The following is an 18,297-nucleotide window of genomic DNA, read 5'->3' on the forward strand; positions in this document are numbered from 1 at the left end:
CTGCCACTCTGCTGCAACCCCTTAAACCCTAAACCTCCAGCACCAGATCCAGACACCTCTTAAACACTTCCAGGGATGGTGATCCCACCACTTCCCTGGGCAATCTATTCCAGTGCCTGACCACCCTAACAGGGAAAAAAATTTCCTAACATCTCATCTGAATCTCCCCTGTCTCAGCTTATGACTGTATCAAAGCTGCAGAAGTAACTGCTCAGTGAAGCAACCACATTGCAAAACTACAGCACTGCCACTGGACTAGGGAGAGCAGGGGAACTTCCAAGCTGAAGCTCCTGGCTCTTCACACTGTGGTGAGCCATGGTAGTTCATCTTCTAGAGTCACAGAACTCTTTCCTGAGGGTACAAATGACAGGAAAACAGCCAGACAACTGAGACTCTCAGCACTCAAACAATGTAGGCTGTAGCCATGTCAAGTGACAGGCAAGATACAAACCCCAAATTAAGTACAACTCAAGGCAGTGATGTGGGTGGCCAAGTGGGACAACTGGTTTGGGTGTGGAGAATGCTACTCAGGGGCAGCAACCCAGCAAGCATCAAAGCCATCAGTAACTCAAAGAATGCTGATGATATCTAGAAATGCACGAGGACAGATAAACTGTTTTCTCTTTTAATCAAGGAAGAAGGCAAACATGGGAGTTTAAAGTCACCTTTGAAGAAAAGAACCAAAATTCTGATCCATGGGACAATTACAACGCCCAGTCCAGTAGTTGAAAATACCAGTGGCATTCACAGCACCACAAAACATCCTAAGCATCCAGCTAACTTTGGAATAACTCTGCTTTAGCTTACCTTCCTGCCAGTTCAGAGACAAGACAGTAACTGTGCAGCAACACAGTGTCAGGAGGGAGGTATGACAATCCCATCTTTCAAGGAAAAGACTGGAAATCTTCTCAGATGTCTCCTCCCACTCCCCAGGCAGCACAGGAGTGGCTATACCATTTCTGCCTCCCAGAATCACTACCACCAGGGATTTCCTCCTATCCCCATCTCCTCACAAGTGACCCTGATCCCTCCCTTTGCTACTAGTGATGCTGTACCAGCAGATGCTGTAGCTAAGGACTAAGGTTAGCATTAAAGAGGGAAAAGCTATCAAACACTTCTGTCAGGGGAGGAAGTGACTGCAAAGAAAAAATACTCTTTCTTGTACACATACCATATACACACAACATCCAAACACACGTGTGGAGCTGCTCAGCCCCTCTGTCTCTGTGCATTAGGCAGATGTTTGCACAAGTCTTAAAGAGAGCTGCACTGCAAAGAGCAGGAGACAGCATAGGCAGCACGTGGCACTCTGCACGGGGACAGGGCTCACCTCTAAAAGCAGCACCTCACATTCAGAGGGGTTTGGATCAGCCCTCCTTACACAGGGCTGGTTCAGATGCAAGCCTGCACGACTCCAGCAGCCAGGCACTTTGTCAGATCACAAATAGCTACCCTAGCAGAATTTTCTCAGGTTCATCTTGAGTCTCTGGCAATGAACACCCCTAACCAAGACCCGCAAGCTCTTCTATTTTTACCTAACAGGCAACAGTGTCACTGCCTTCTGACCAACAGGAAAGAAGATGACAAACTCTAAAGCTGAACATGTATTTATAGACCTTGCAGTTCAAACCCTTCAAACCAAAAACAACCCTGGCTGGAACCTGAGCAGTGGCTGCTGCTGTCCCTGCATACTGCAGGGATGGACCACCTCATCTGCAGGGTCTGGACCTCAGCAGACCCTGAGCATTTTACACACCCCCAATGACATTCAGCTTCCCAGTTTGCAAGAAGAGAGCTCACCTATCACTCGGTGGTTGAAGTAATCTGGCAGCATTCGCTCACACACAGCAACCAGCAGCCAAAATGCTTCTTCCTCTTTGGCATACAACAGCAACACCGAGGTCAAAATATTCATGGACTTACCAGGGCAAAGAAGAAAATGGGATTTGTTAGTGACAGCAAATCCTACTGACAAAAGCTCAATTGTGGCTATTTTTAAAACAACAAAAGTAGCCCAACATGATGGGAACAGCTAAAAAAAACTCAGCAAAAAAGAGAGACAATAGACAGCAAATATAGAATTGCAACCCAAAAGGCATAACAAGTTTTTCAAGCTTGTGTGTACTGTTTTTCATAAGAGCAAAAGGAAACAATGGAGAAAAGCTCAGTACTGGATTTGCCCAGATACAGAGTAGGGAACTGATAGTGCAAGATGTGTTGGGGCTGCTTTCCCCACCCTTCCTGTATCAGGAGTGGCCTGATGCTAACCAGGATTCAGGGAGCTGCACAGAAGTTAAAGTTATTGTTTCAACTGGGCAAAGTACTTGCATCATTTACCATCAGTTTTGGAAGAAAGTGGCAAAAAGGTTCACTAAACCTCTTTCCCAGTGCACTACATGTCTCTCATCTGTACAGGCCAATTTGCTCTGCACTGCATCCAAGTATTATGCAAGAAATGCTTCTCTTGTTCAAAAGTGCATCAGAAACAGTTCTTTTTTTCCCTCATGTAACTCCAAACGCAGTTTGCCAAAAGAAGGGGGGAAAAAGCAAGCAGGAGTTCAAAAGTGCATCAGAAACACTTTTGTTTTTTCCCCTCCTATAACTCCAAACGCAGTTTGCAAAAAGAAGGGGGGAAAAAGCAAGCAGGAAGCCTTGCAGCAGTGTGAATTCCTCACCTGGCAGTATCCTATTTTAGCAGCGCGAATTCCTCACCTGGCAGTATCCTATTTTGGGGTTCCTGTGTGCATAGGCTGTGAGGACCCTCCTGAGGGCAGCGATGCCAGGCTCGCTCTGGAAGGCAGGGTGCTCGGGCAGCGAGCGGTGCAGGTCGCGCTCGATCTCCTCCGTTGCCATGCAGCACTTCCCCATGGAGGTCTCCACCAAGTGCACATAGTACCCAGGATGCGACGCCAGATCTGTCTCAGCGTCTGGAGGCAGAGGGAGGAAGATGGAAATGGATATTAAGATGATGCTAAACTAAGTGTTGTGGGATTGCTGCTCAAAGGGATGTAATCAAGATGGTTTTCCCCAAGGGTTGTGAATTTACTGAAATTTCCAGACCTAAAAGAGGAAGTCCCAGCAGAAAACGTGTCTTGAAAATAAAATAGGCATTAGCAAAACTTATGTGACACAATTAACATTTAAAAATGCTTAACTGAGCAGAAGACTTCTCCAGCAGAAATATTACAGAATCACAGAATGGTTTGGGGTGGAAGGGACCTTAAAGATCAACTAGTACCAACACTCTGCTGTGGACAGGGACAGCTCCCACCAGAGCAGGTTGCTCAAGGCTCATCCAACCTGGCTGTGAACACTGCCAGGGGTGGGGCAGCCACAGCCTCCCTGGGCAACCTGGGACAGTGTCTCACCACCCTCAAAGGGAAAAACGTTTTTCTCACATCCAACCTAGACTTTCCCTCCTTCGATTTGTACCCATTGCCCCTTGTCCTGTCACTGCAGCTCCTAACAAAGAGTTCCTCTCCCTCTGTAAGCCCTTCAGATCCTGGAAGGTGTTCTGAGGTCTCCACACAACCTTCTCTTCTCCAATATACTGGATTAAGGACTAAATTTGAGATCATATTGTAAGCACACTCTGGCTCTACCAGACCTGTCGATGAAATGAGTTGGGTTTTTTCTGTCTCCAGTTTCTCCAAGCTGTGCCAACATGCAACAAGAAGCAGGAGCAGGACTGCTGACTTGGAGATGTCATTATTTTGCAATAATCTGATTTGTCTAGGGTTAAATCAATATTTATGCTACAATCTAATTGTTGCTTGAAGATGAGCATTGTTTTATGAAAACATGATCCTAATTTTAAATTACACAGATGAAGAAAATCATAGAATCATAGAATTTTAGGGGCTGGAATGGAGCTTAGAGATCATCTAGTCCCAACCCCTGTCCTGGGCAGGGACACCTCCCACCAGAGCAGGTTGCTCAAGGCTCAGCCAACCTGGCTGTGAACACTGCCAGGGTTGGGGCTTCTAAAGATGCTACTTTGATTCTCCTGCACATATGTGATGTCATCCTGAGATAAAATTTTTACAGATTTATGTAGGTACTTCCTGGCATTAATTAGTTCAGTTTCATTGCCCTTGGGAGATCTCTTGCCTAAATCTTTTACCATGTCCAAAACCAGATGATGCCTTCAGCCAACATTTCTAAGCATGCCCACCTGAGAAGAGCAGCCAGAGTTTGCCTCTTAAGGATTCAGGAATTCCCATAGCAACAAGCTTCCTGATTTTCTCTGTGCGAAACATGCACACGGTCCTGCCGTACTCCACGAAATGGTCATCCCACAGGCTCTCTTTGATTTGCTCCCTAGACTGGGGACAAGAAGATGTATTTCAGAAGAACAAATCACATGCATGTAAAAACTGGCAAACAGAAACATTTTACATATCAGACATTGCATGAGGTGTTTCCATTATCAAGGGAAATGGGAAGTCTGCTCTAGGGACTACAGCTTTCCCCATTTTGAATGTCCAATTCACCACACAGGGAGGAGATTATAAATATTCACTGGAACAAAATGGGGAGAATAAAAAAATCCAAGTGAATAGGAAAGCTGTTAGCCCATACCTGACTTCTCCAACCCATACAGAGTGCACTTGACTAAAAATGCTTATCTGTCTGACCGTTGGCCCAGCTTCTGTAGAAACAAAATCATAGAATCCTAGAACCATCAAGGCTGGAGGAGACCTCTAAGATCATCCAGTCCAACCATTAACCTGTCACTGCTGGAACCCCTAAACCCTAAACCAGATCCTCCAACATCAAATACCTCTTAAACATTTCCAGGGATGGTGACTCAGACAAAACATCCAAACCTAAAACTCCTACAACTTCTCCCAAATGTTACATACCTTTCCAAAATCAAGGCCCGACATTCCTGACTGATGAAAGTCCGACCTTAGTGCTTCTGCATTGAGCAAGTAACTGTTCTCCTGTTCACACTCACTTCTCTCCTTCCCTTGTGAAGCCTCTGTTCCCAGCTGTGCAGGCTCAGTGTCCCTTGGCACACACAGGGATCCATAGGTAAGAGTGTTCTGCAATGCAGAATCAAAGTGGTAATGACTGAAAAGAGGCTAAGAACAACATCTTCAACTGTCCTCAAGACACACAGCTGGGTAACCCTTTGCCTTTTGCATCAAAACCTTTTAGGTCACCTTTCAGGAGGAAAGGTCTTACTCAAGACTTTATACAAATCATCTGCATGTCAAGGAAAGAGTTGTTACTTTCAGCCAGAAGTTGGTAGCGAATTACAAGTGTCCTTGGTGACAAGGTACCAAACAATACTCTACTATTAGGATTTGACAAACAGAATCAGAGAACAATTTAGGTTGGAGGGGACCATCTTTTTCAATCCCCTGCTCAAAGCAGGGGCCCTCAGACCTGGTTGCTGGTGTCTGTGCCCAGACAAGTTGAGGAGCTGCAAGAAAGCAGAGTCCAAAGACCCTCCAGGTAGCTTGGTCCAGCTCTGCCCACCCTTGAGAAGGAATCTTCCATTTTGTCTGGTTGGATTTTCCCTTGCTGCATCTTGAGGCTGTGGCTACTTGTCTCTCAACAGGTGCATCCAAGAAGAGTCTGCCTCCATCTTCTAACTCCCCACTATCGTGCAGAAGACTGGCTGAAGAAGCCCTGCTCCCTCAACCTCTGCTTATAAAGCATGTGCTCCAGCCCCTGACCATCTGCAGCTCTCCACTAGACTTGATCTAATTTGTCAATGCTTTTCTCGTGTAGCGGAACGGAGTCAAAACTGGACACAGTACTCTTGATCAGCCTCAGAAGTGCTGAATAAAAGGGAATAATAACATCCCATGACCTGCTGGTTACAATCCTGCTAGTACAACCTGATTATGGTGTTGGACTTCCTCACTGTAAGAGCTTACTGCTGACTTACAAGGTCAAAGTGTTGTCCATCATGATCCTCCCACCTTTTCTACATGGCTGTTCTCCAACCAACCCCTCCTTGTTGCATGGGGTTACTGTGCCAGGTTTAACATTTGCTTTTGCTGAACTTCATGAGGTCTCTATCAGCCTTTTTCTCCAGACTGTGGATTGTTGAGGTCTCTATGAAGGAGAGTCCTGCTACCCACCATATTCATTGCTTCCCTCAGTGTCAGTCACAACCATGTTGTGGGTGTGCTCTGCCCATCAGGCAGGTCTTTAAAGATGACAGGAGACAGCAGTGGCCCAAGATCAACCTCCCAAAGACAATGAGCTAATGGATGAACATGAAGAGAGAAGACAGAGAGAGAGAGAGATGAGAGAGAGAGAGATCAGTACCTGGTTGTTATTTTGCAAGTTGTTGCAGTGCACTGAGTTGCTGGAGTTCACTTCTTTTAGCCTCTGGAGCAGGTTCTCCACCAACGTATCCCTGTCCTTCAGCTCAATGAACTGAAAGGCTGTCTTGCTCCTGATGCTAACAATGATGGGATTAGGGAGAAGGCTTGTGTCCTCCATCTTCTCTATACTGATCACCTTTTCCAGAAACATTACAGAAAACACATTAGGCACCACATCCACAGCAACATCTTCAAACATTCTACCTGTACCAAGATGTACAAACACAGCATTCCTATGCACACACGCTTTAAATGTGGTTATTCACATTAGCTTTTGTTGATCAAACACATCCTATCACCTTAAGTTCATACTCTCTTTAGAAGCTCAAAGCTGATACCAAAAGATATGCCAGCTCTTTTTTCTTTTTTTTTTTAAATTTCTAAATGACTTTGCACCTCATGTCTGGACAGTAGACTGAGGGGAAATATAAGAAAGGGATATATGATTTAAAAAAAAGATTGATGAAAGGATTAACTTGATCAAATTCTGGGGGATGGAGTAGGAAATTTAAACTTTTGAAGATAACAAAACCACTGTTTAGGATGGAGTAAGAAATTTACACTTTTGAAGATAACAAAACCACTGTTTTTCCCTGTTTCTGAATCAATATATAACACTGTTCTCTTACTGTTTTCTGTTTCTGTGACAGTGGAAGGTAAGTTGCTACAGTTCAGATATGATTTAGGTGTTACTCTGTTATTAGTCAAGGATGAAAGGAAAGCTTTAATTATGAGATCCTAACAGCCTTGTATCCACAGCAGATCAGGCAGGTGTTAGCTGACAGCTTCTTCTCCTCTGCTACTCCCACCACCTTCCCATGCACTATCCCTCCATATGAATACAGCTCTGACTTCATGGAAATCTGTCAGCTCATCACTGCATCCGCAACATTCCCTTTTATCCTCTGCCCTACGGCTTGGCAAAGTATCCACAGGTTTGTTAGAGGTTGTCTATGGAGGGAGAGTGTCAACACTTCTAAGTGTTGATCCTAGGCAAGGAATGGGTCTAAGCTGAAGTCTCCATCAACATCAAGCTGGACAGATGTGTTTGTGGAACTGGGAGAGGAGTCCTGTCCAAGTCTTGGACCGAGCAGACTCTGCTTTTGCAGTGCTCTGTCCTGCTGCATCACCTACCCATACTTCAAGGATCATGTTGAATCACCCACATTTGTAGGAACACAGGCCTAATGATCCCAGAACAAGCTTTACAACAACCCTTTAGGCAGGACACACACAAGCATCCTACTCTTTTTCATCAAACAACAGTTTGCAGATAAGTCAAGCAGTGGGGAGGAAAACACAGATAAGGACTCGAAATGAAACAACTCTACCTCTCTAAGTGGGATGATAACATTGCAGCAGCCATTCTCTTTGCTGGCAAAACAGATATAACTGTCTGAAGTGTACATCCTTCCCACTGTGTGACAGCGACTGAACGGCGTCCAGAGAGAACAGTCCACAACTTCATGCAGCTTCTCCTTCCTGGGCAATCTGAAGAAGGCCCGAAAGAACTCGTTCTGTGCTCTGGCTTCAAGATCCCTTAAGGAAAGAGAAGTAAGAACGAATCACAGGATCCCAAAAGTCAGGACATACAGTGCAAAGTTTGCTTTTCTTGTTAGCCTCAACAAGGCCTTAGGGGTACAGAATAAAAACACTGTGCACAGCAATCTTCAGGGGCAATGTGAACACAGCTGTAAAAGACCAACTTTGAAATATAAAAGAAAAATGTTATCAATGATTGCTTGTTTAACAATAAGGTCAAAAGCAACTAGGAAGGACAGCAATTTAAATTTGTTGTTTTGGGGGGGTTCCAATTATTATTTAACCATGCACTTTCTATGGTAGCTGTACAACTTTCCAGCCTCAAAGAGTTACAGATTTCAATGCCCAGGAGACAACTAAATCTTTCATCTGATGAACATACATTAAGCAATGGAGATTAGCTTTATGTTCCTTGTTTCCCTTCCCAGTAACATTACCAACATCACCCCAGGGACCTGCACCTGCACCCAAAAGTAATGCATTTGCTCAAAGAGGTCAGTAATAGAAGAGGTAACGATGGTGGCATTGACTACTTGCAGAGGGATCAGTCTCTGGGAGCTCTCAGAACAGTTGGAAAATCCAAAACAGTTTCAGGTCAGTTGGGTGTAACAGCACCAGCCACATTCAGTTTGGACTTGGCTTCCTTCCAGTCACCATCCACATTTGTGTGGAGGGGAAAAGTTTAAATAAATTAAACTTTCATTACTGAGCCATGGTTATAAAGACTTGGCTTTGGGGATTTTTTTTTTTCCTCCTCCTTTCCTAATGAAGAAGCCTGCAGTAATTCAAAGAGCTAAGCAATTACATTATAAACAGGCCATGGCTATTAGCTCATCAACAGAAGCACCAGAAACATCAGGGCTTGAATTCTATCATGTTCTTTACTACAAGTAAATTTTTCCAAACATGATTCACCTTAGGGAAAAGAAAAGGATTTTTAAAAAAAGCTTGACTTTGTGCCATTGAAAGAATTTAAAGCGTGGGCTGAAGCATAACAGGGAGTGGCACCTTGTGCTGTAAATCCCCTCTCTGCTCCTTCCTTCACCCTCCTCTCCTGCAGACACCTTCCCCCCACCCCAGCCCTGCTGTTAAAAAGTTAAGTTGAGGCAAATGAAGCCTCTGCTTCAGCAAGTAAATCAATTGTTTGTTTTTTAGTTTAATCCATAGAAAAACATACAGCAACAAAGCCATGTGAAACAGGGAGGAAGACAATCCAGAATAAACTGAGACCTGAGAAGAAGGATCTGTATCTGCAACCAACAGAGAAGACAGAACGCACTCAACCAGCATTCAGCTGATGTTTCCTTCTCAAGCATTATCTTCCTTAATAATATTATCCAAGGAAAACAGACAAACAGTCTCCTGTTTTTCACAGAGAACAAAGAGAAAGCCTCTTTGTGAAGGAAGACAGAAAGGTTGCTCCTGAGTTAAAATTCCACAGCGAGAGCAGCTCTGATAAGTGCCCACAGCGATCTGCTATTGTGACAAAGCTGGATCAGGATATGCCTCCTAGTTAACTCACCACTAAAATATTTTCCATTTCTGCACAGCACAGATGAATGCTGCTGATAGCATCTGCAGTCAGGTCTGGGTAGAGCTCTGCTCTCCTGTTATTGTGCTGAGAAGGTAAGACCCTCCCTGCATCTCCTCAGTGGTGGTGATTTCTAGACCTTGGTTTGAGAAGAAGCATTATACAGAAGAGTGGGACCTCTGTTGAGACAGAGGTTGTCTGTTATTTCTGAGCTGACTGTTTCTAATGCTCCAAAACCTGAACCTTCTGAATTTTGCAGCATTTTGCTGCATTTCCTGGGGCTTGGGTTTCATGTGCAGGGCAAGAAACCAGAAGATGTTAAGCTGAAGAAGGATGGTATTTCCCACATCTGAAATGAAGTAAATTCACCAATGCTTCATCCACTCCTCCTCAACCTCTACCAGAGGGAAGGCTGCCAACCCCAACATCCCTGGAACTGCCTGTCCCCCCATGACTCACACAGCTCACATGGGGCCACCACAGAAACCACACTGCAGCCAGGGCTGCCCCAGGAACAAGTGCCCAAACAGGGACCAGCCTGCTTGGAGGAGAGATCCTGGAATGGAAGATGATAGCACAGGGATGAGATGCTCTCAGCACCTACTGCCGTGGGCTCAAACAAGAAGTATATATATTTCCTGTTAGGCAGGCAAATTCTAGGGCTTAAAGCAATGGCTTCCCTTCATAAACACAGCCAAGCAAAAATAGAGCTGGTTCAAAAAACCCAACCCTGCAACTCCAAAAAACCCGCAAATAAAATTAGCTCCTGAAACAAGACAAGGCAATTGTTTAAATATGATACAGCAAAGACACAGTGGCTGGTCCACCAGGTCCCACAGCTTCCATTCTGAGCTTCACAATACCTCCAACCTGGAATAGAAACACAACCTTTCTACCTTGCAGCTCCATCTGTTTGAAAATTTCTACTCTCACTTAACAATTTCCATGCTGGTTTGGTTTCCAAGCAAAGGCAGAGTACTGAGCAGTACTTAAGAAATGAAAGCCATCGTTAGGTAAAAATTATGTTTACGAGTATTTACACAAGCATCAGAAGAATAAAAGGCAAGAAGATGCAACTGCCTTGTTCCCTACTTTTCAGAAAACTCAGCAATTCCTTCTGAGCACAGCTCCCAACTTGTATGTTGTGGGATCCTGGACTGCCTCCAAGTCCAGCACTTCAAAGTGAATGGCAATCCTGAACTGTGATAACTCCTTGTGCATGACCCCTACATTACCTTCCAAGAGTTTCAAATGAAAGGAAATAACACACAAGGCTAACAAAATGCCTGAAAGTATCAGGATGCTTAAATGCTGTCCTCACTGTCCAGTGTTTGTTTGTGCTTCAAATCCAGCAGAAGCCAACTTGGCAAGATTTGAGCTCTGCTGAGTCACTTGCTGCCTATCCAAAATCTAAACAGACTGGCTGACCTCTCGATTTGAGAGGCTGATTACTTGATTCTTCTTGCTGTTCAGACTCCAGAAAGTTAGAGATTTTGGAAATAACACATCCAACAACATTTATCTTGTTTATTGAAAGAACTGCTGAAGTTGTGTGGGAAGAAAGGCTTCTCATAAGCAAGCCAGGAGAAGTTATCTGCGAAGAGCCAACATAGACTTGTCAGGGCACATGAAAACTAAACATCATTCCTTTATGCAGCAGGAACACTACAATTGGAGCACACTTGGAAGAGATGCAATGAATGTTTAAGCCAGTATTTATGAAAGCCTTGATATATCCTCTCATGGAACTAGCAAAACTTGAAGTGAAAAGCTGTTGTACCAAGCTAGTTAAAAAAGAATACCCAAAAAAGCAGCCTTCGAATCATAGAATCACAGAATCAACCAGGTTGGAAGTCTTCAAGGATCATTGAGTCCAACCCTACCATGGTCACTAGACCATGGCACTAAGTGCCACATCCAGTCTCAGCTTGAAAACCTCCAGGGATGGTGAAGCCTTCCAAGGCTTCCTGGTAAATTGGACAGTTGTATCAAGAGAACCTCCTTGGAATCTGTCCTGGACTAGCTTCTGTTCAATGTCTTCATCAGCAATCTATGTGATGGATCCAAGAGCTTGTGATTACTAAACCTGTACATGATATGAGGCTGGTAGAGGCTTAAGAGCAGAACAACAGGATCAGCTTCAGACGGATATTCACGAACTTAAGGGATGGTGTGGGGGAAAAAAAAAAAGCATTACAAGTATTTTCAGCTGTACATCATAAGCTGCACAAATGCAGCATGGAGATAACTCCACCGGGAGCCATCCAGTGAAAAGAAAAACCTTGGGGTTACACAGGATCACAAACTGAACATAAGCCAACAGCCTCAAGCCCACAGGAGGAAGAGGAGCACTGTGCTGGGCTGCAGAAGTGAACAGCCACCAAGATGCAGCACAGCAGTCCCAGAATTGCTGCAGTCGTGCAGCTCCTGCCCTGGTCAGCACCAGCAAGGCTTCAGGGGCAATCCTGTATCCCACCACCCCATTCCTGCCACTGTATGGCACAGCTGACAAATGTCCAGAGAGGAGTGACCAGAATGGCTAAAATCCAGACTGGTAAGGAAACCCTGGCAGTGCAGTTCAAAGAAATAAAGGAGATGCACATCAACCCCCAAACACAAAGATGGTTGCTCTAAAGAAAGAGAGCACATCTGACCTCTTCAATAGTACTGGGTAGAACAAGAAGTGACAGACTCAAAAAGCAGCATGAAAGATTCAAGTTAGACCTCGGACTCTTAATTGACAGAGCATTGAAGTATCAGTATGGATCCTGGTACTTCCATTACTGGAAATCCTTAAAAACACATTAGGCAATCATCTATCACAAGTGACACAGAGAGATAACCCAAACTCTGCCTTTTGCCAGGGAGATGCAACAAAAGGAGGCTCTTTCTAGTCACATTCTCCCTGTTGCTCAAGGTTTAAAGCATTCTAAGTTTCCCTCTCTGAAGGAATTAATGCAGACTGAAGTGACATTTATGACTCAAGATACTTCAAACAATTTCCATTCAGCTTAGATCAGTGTTAACAACCTTCTCTGCCTTCATAGGAAGCAAAGCCATTGGTAATTCACAGTTAGACATGAAGAAAAGAAACTGCTGTGGTTACAGCCTGGGGAGACGTATCGTGCTGCTGAAACCTTACTGACACTAGCACTGAAGCTTTTAAATTGCAGGTTCTGCTCTGGTGAATTCCCTCATTACATTTAAGGGATGCAATGGATAGTCTTGTATCCTGAAAGAGATGGAAATTAGAAGTACAAGAAACCTACAGCAGAGATTTTACCAACCTTCCTACTAAAGAAAGAAAAAAATAGTTCCCATATGTTCCAGTAAAAATGGTATGGCACATAACTATGTCTGCAAGAAATGGCATTTTTAGTTAGTAAACACCTGAGCTTTACTTCACTTTTTATGGCAATGATCTTAACTGCCATTAATCCCTTCCTAATCCTTTGTTCTGAGCTTTATCATTTCATTAAGCAGCACAAAAAACTGCATACTAACTTGCTTGACTCTGGCCATGATATAATTTGTGTCACAGAGCGTGGGCCTAATCCCACAGTCTCTGAGAGTTCCATCCCTTCACTGCTCAGCAAGATCACAGAACCATAGAATTTAAGGGTTGGAATGGACCTTACAGATCATCCAGTCCCAACCCCTGCCCTGGGCAGGGACACCTCCCACCAGAGCAGGTTGCTCAAGGCTCATCCAACCTGGCTGTGAACCCTGCCAGGGTTGGGGCAGCCACAGCCTCCCTGGGCAACCTGGGACAGTGTCTCACCACCAGAACAGGAAAAAAACTTTTTTATCAAATCCAAACTAGCCTTTCCCTCCTTCAGTTTGAACCTATTACCCCTTGTCCTGTCACTGCAGTTCCTAACACAGAGTCCCTCTCTGGCTCCTTGTAGGCCCTTCAGATATTGAAAAGTTGCTCTGAGGTCACCACACAACCTTCTCTTCTCCAGGCTGAACAGCCCCAACTCCCTCAGCCTGTCCTCACAGGGGAGATGCTCCAGTCCTGTTAGCAACTTTGTGGCCTTCTGTGCACTTGCTCCAACAGTTCCATGTCCTTCTTATGTTGAGGACACCAGAACTGTGTGCAGTATTCCAGGTGGGTCTCACCAGAGCAGAGGGGAAGAATCACCTCCTTTGACCTGCTGCCCACACTCCCTTTGGATGCACCTCAGGATTCCATTGGCTTTCTGGGCTGAGCTCACACTGCCTAGATGACCCCAGGAGCCTCAGAAACAGCAGCAAAGGTTTCTGGGTTTTGGAAAGTAGAATTCACAAACCATGATGGCACTAAAAAATATTGAGACAAGCCTCTCACAAAACAAAGCCTAGCAAACAAAAGCCATACACAGCGACTTCATTCATTTGACAGAGCTGGAATAGTTCTCAGGATATGTGGATTATTGCTTTCATTTTCAGAGACTTATCTGCTACCAAATCACACACAAGAATTAACAAAGACAATTATCAGGGGGAAGGTGTTGAGAGGAAAATTATTGTTCCTGTAGTACTACAGTTGCTTCAAGAAAAAAAAAGCAGCAACAAAAGCTTCACACACCAAAAAAAGTACAACCCCCTCAAAACATGTTAGCACTAAAAACCAGTTTATCCACTATTCAAACTACTGTCTTGCTTAATCACATTACATCAAAGTGGTTGCTGAAGTGTGACAAAGGGCACCAGAAAAGGCAACTTATCCAACCTCTACCTGATGCATACAGAGGAATGGGATTTTGACATCTTTCACATTTCCCTTTCTGCCATCTCAAGTCACAGCACATCAGCACAGCTTAGAGAACATCTTGCCCAGGGACTCTCCTGCAAATATAGTTTTATCTTTCCTTCTCCTCTGTCCCCCCAACCTTTTTCCTTTTCTCCTTAAGTTGGAAGGAAGGAGAGGAGAAAACCTGTTTGAGGAAATGTGTGGGATTGCTCCTGTTGCCTGATTGCTGATAGACACACTGCTTTTCAAAGATGCCACAAGCTGATTCCCTGAGAGACCCTTATTACAACATGTTACTAAGCTTCCACTTTCCTTTGCAACTGTAATTTTCCTTTCTTTGTCGTTTTCCATTCAGTAAGTGCCCCTGATTCAAAGACTGGTTTAGGAAGTGACAACATGAGTTAAAATTCAGTAGATGCTGAAATTCTCCTCTGGATTTACTTACTTCGCTTCTTGCACCTAACTTTCCAGCCCAAAAGCAGGAGGAGGGTGGACTGGTAAAGCATGGAAAGGGGCTGAGACATAACCTATTACAGCCACGTCCTACATTAGCTAAAGTACATATCTTACATTTCTTGGGTCCAAATCCTACAATGTCGACAACATCCAGTTACACAAACAGTGTTAAAAAAGCAGCAGCTCTTGTACTTCAAGGAACCTTGGCTATTAAAAAAATACAGCCTGCAAAGGTTCCCGTGGCTGCTCACCACTGTTCCTTGACAACATCATGGATGAAATCCTGGTGGTAATGATTTTCCCTATTGTGTGCACATATGAAATTGCACAGAAAGTGCATTTTGTTGTTTTAAGCTCCAACATGAAACTTTGCAGAAGTGTTTAGCCAGGATATATATACCAAACATCGCTGTAAAAATGCCCCTCAGAAATAATAAAACAGCTGCCGGGCACATCTATCCTTTCTTTGGGAAATGATACCACACATTCCTTATGTTTTATCCAGGAAGCAACACCCTGGTGATTCCCTTCATACCTCTGGCAGAGGCAGAGGAAGGAAGAGCAGGAAAGGGCATGATTCAGGAGGAGATAAGTGCTCCACTCACACCCCATTTAGAAAAGAAGTACTTTAAATCAGCACCTTAACCCTGACGCCCCAGGCAAATTCCAGTTTGGGCAATTCCATCCTGCCCACCTAAAATTCCTCAGGGCAGTTTTCCCTCCCCTTTCTCAGAGCAGCAAATAAAACACAAGAGTTGTGTGTTGTGCTACCAGCAAAGAAAGAGCTATCAATCTTTCCCTGAGAGCCCAGGACTGCAGTGGGAGAGGAATGCAGAGATGCATTTTGGGGATGCAATGGGGTAGAGCTGACAACAGCACATTAATCTGTGGGTTTCTTAAATCCTTTAACTGCTTTGCTAAGTTGGCTATGACAATCACACTAGTGGGAAATTCCATGTTTCAGGCATGATCAAAAGCAGTAATGATGGCACTAGGAACACCTACACGTTGCTCAAATTATAAGCAAAATAATGTTGCTCTTCAGGGAAGATGGAAAATATCCCTTGCTGTAATCTCCCCTTCTACAAGGAATGGTACTTTTAAAGCAAACAAACAAAAAACCCCATGGTGCTGTTTATGGGAAGAATATAAAATGGAAAAAGGTTATCTTGCACACAAGTTCAAATGCACTTATTGGCTACACCACAATACATTATAAAATGTCTTCTGCACCCAGTCAAGAAAAGCTTTGAACTTTTACCCAGCTAACACACCAAACCACAAAGCCCATCCAACCTCTGCTCAGACAACAACTTCAAGAATCACAAAATCCTCAGAGTTGGAAGGGACCCTTGAGGACCATCTAGTCCAACTCCAGACCCGGTACAGACATACCTGACAATCACACCCTGTGCTGAGAGCATTGGCCAAACCCCTCTGGAGCTCTGTCAGCCTTGGGGCTGTGACACTGCCCTGGGAGCTGTTCAGTGCCCAAACACCTCTGGGGGAAGAACCTTCTCCTAATCTCCAGCCTAAACCTCCCCTGACACAACTTCAGACCATTCCTTCAGGTCCTGCCACTGGGAATCAGAGAGAAGAACTTAGCTTTTTACCTCTTGGTAATCTGAGTAGGATCCTGTAGGCCTGGATCCAGTTCAAAGATTTCATTATCCAGTAGCCTTCGGAGTGTCACATCTGCCAGTTGCTCCATGATCCTGAAAGCCTCAGTGATGTTCAGGAAGGTGGAGAAGTCACGTTCTTTATTCGCAGTAGTGACTCGGACTGTGTCTGTCATGAAGACATTGGAGGTTCTTTCCAGTTTCTGCACCTCAACCCAAGGAATGATAAGTTTCACTGTCATCCAAGAAAAAAAACCACAAAAGTGGGTTGGAAACTCTGCTTTCATTTTTCAGCTCTGGGAAACTAGCAAATTCAGAATGAAATGAATACAACCAAAGAGGAGAGAAACACATTTTTATAGGCAAGACCAAGCACATACTGAAATGCCTATTATGACTCTGCATTCAACCTCCCCCACTCCAAAAGACTTTTTCAGTCTCTCCCTCAAAATTTTAGCAATTCTCCTAAGAAGTGGTGGACGAGGGAGTTGTGCCTTTGCAGAACACCTGCCATATGCTGTGCTCCTAACTCCTTTGCAAGTCATTTCTGCAGCTTCCTTATTACCAGAAGAAAAGAGTTCAAGAGCACGAAGATAAAAGGGAAAGGCTTTGTAATCTCCCAGAAACAAAACTGTAGGCAGGTGGAAAACTAATTACATGCACAGTTACTGTAACTTTGGAAATAAAGCTAACCCCATACAAAAAGAAGCCTTAGCACACAGACATTTATGTAAAGTTTAATTACTACTATAAACAGGGCATTAAGAAAAAAAAAAAGTTGCCCAGGCATTTGGATCTTCCCATTTTGGTTACTGTTTACTGACAAAGTGCACAGGCAAAATCTTGCCCTAAACATCAACTGCAGTCAGACTTGTTTATAGGAAACCAGAAGTGTAGGACACTGTTCTCTGTACTTAAATGATATAAATACAAGTGGTAAACAGAATCAGCTTATTTTAAGATAACCACTGCAGGATGTTACTTGCCTCTCATACGAATCTCTGGGTGGAAATTAGGCTGGAAAGGACTTTAAAATAGATCACATTTCTTCTTGAGAACAGTTGGAAGCTTCCCAGGACTCTCTGTGCCAGTAACACCAAGACTACACCCCCTAACATCCCTAGCTGCTCTGCTGATGCCAATAAAGCAATAAAAAGGCAGTAATAACAAACATTGTCATATATATATGACACTTAACCATGATCATTAATTACCTAAGGAGCCACCCTCAGCAAATTTGCTGTGCTCTATGAACCACAGCTGTCAAGACTATTTGCAGATTCCATTTTTTTCTTACTTAAATAAAGCACAGCTGCGTCAACACACACAGACACTGTTGCAAATGGTCATAAAATCATCTTTATGTGTCGGCACAGCCAAGGGAAGAAAGATTAAACAATGCCATAGCAATAGCACTGTTGTTCAGGCAGGTTGGAAGCACATTGGCTCCACAGTGTTGGTTCTAGAAATGGCACAGCAGACTGTGAGGGGCCCAAACTACTGATAAAAGTTACAAAGTCTTCAAAGTTTTAGAAAAACATGAGTTTAATTAAAAAATGTGAAGAAACCTTGGCACACCCTTTCAAGAAATCTGACGTTCTAAGCCTCTGAAATGCTGCAAATACTTTTGAGGCTTAGATAAAAGGGGACTTGTCCTGGAAAAAATGTTCCACGGAGTTTATACTCACATAAGCCATAAGTTAATTGTATGAGAAGCTGAAAACAGGTTCCAATATTGCATTCCAGGTCATTTCAACAGAAAATAAAAGAAGAGGAAGGGGACAGACTCGCCAGAAGCAGAAGACTTAACATTTTCAGGCTACAGTTTGGGGGGATTTTTATATAAACTCCACACCTGGAGGACTGTGCCCAGTTCTGGGCTCTTCAGCACAAGAAGGACACGGAGCATCCTGAAGATGCTGAAGGGACTGGAGCACCTCAGTGATGAGGAAAGGCTGAAGGAGTTGGGGCTGTTCAGCCTCAAGAAGAGATGACTAAAAAGGGACCTCATTAATGTGTTCAAGTCCATGAATGGGAAGTGCCAAGAGGATGATCAGACTCTTCTCA

At 44.0% G+C, this 18,297-nt stretch overlaps 1 protein-coding gene across 1 annotated transcript in view; it reads right to left on the minus strand.

The window, feature by feature from the left end:
• Positions 1-1,800: 1,800 nt before the first annotated feature.
• Positions 1,801-18,297, minus strand: part of LOC103798200 (TBC1 domain family member 8-like) — a gene marked incomplete at its 3' end in the record, with an annotated part of 35,922 nt that continues 19,425 nt past the window's right edge. The window contains exons 6-12 of the mRNA XM_009070448.1: positions 16,225-16,465; positions 7,679-7,886; positions 6,289-6,483; positions 4,866-5,048; positions 4,175-4,325; positions 2,713-2,927; positions 1,801-1,918 (exon numbers count right to left, since the gene is read on the minus strand). Of these exons, the coding sequence (XP_009068696.1) occupies positions 1,801-1,918; positions 2,713-2,927; positions 4,175-4,325; positions 4,866-5,048; positions 6,289-6,483; positions 7,679-7,886; positions 16,225-16,465 (1,311 nt within the window). The remainder of the gene's footprint in view (positions 1,919-2,712; positions 2,928-4,174; positions 4,326-4,865; positions 5,049-6,288; positions 6,484-7,678; positions 7,887-16,224; positions 16,466-18,297) is intronic.

This window comes from Acanthisitta chloris, unplaced genomic scaffold (assembly GCF_000695815.1).
Source record: "Acanthisitta chloris isolate BGI_N310 unplaced genomic scaffold, ASM69581v1 scaffold1952, whole genome shotgun sequence".
Taxonomy (NCBI): domain Eukaryota; kingdom Metazoa; phylum Chordata; class Aves; order Passeriformes; family Acanthisittidae; genus Acanthisitta; species Acanthisitta chloris.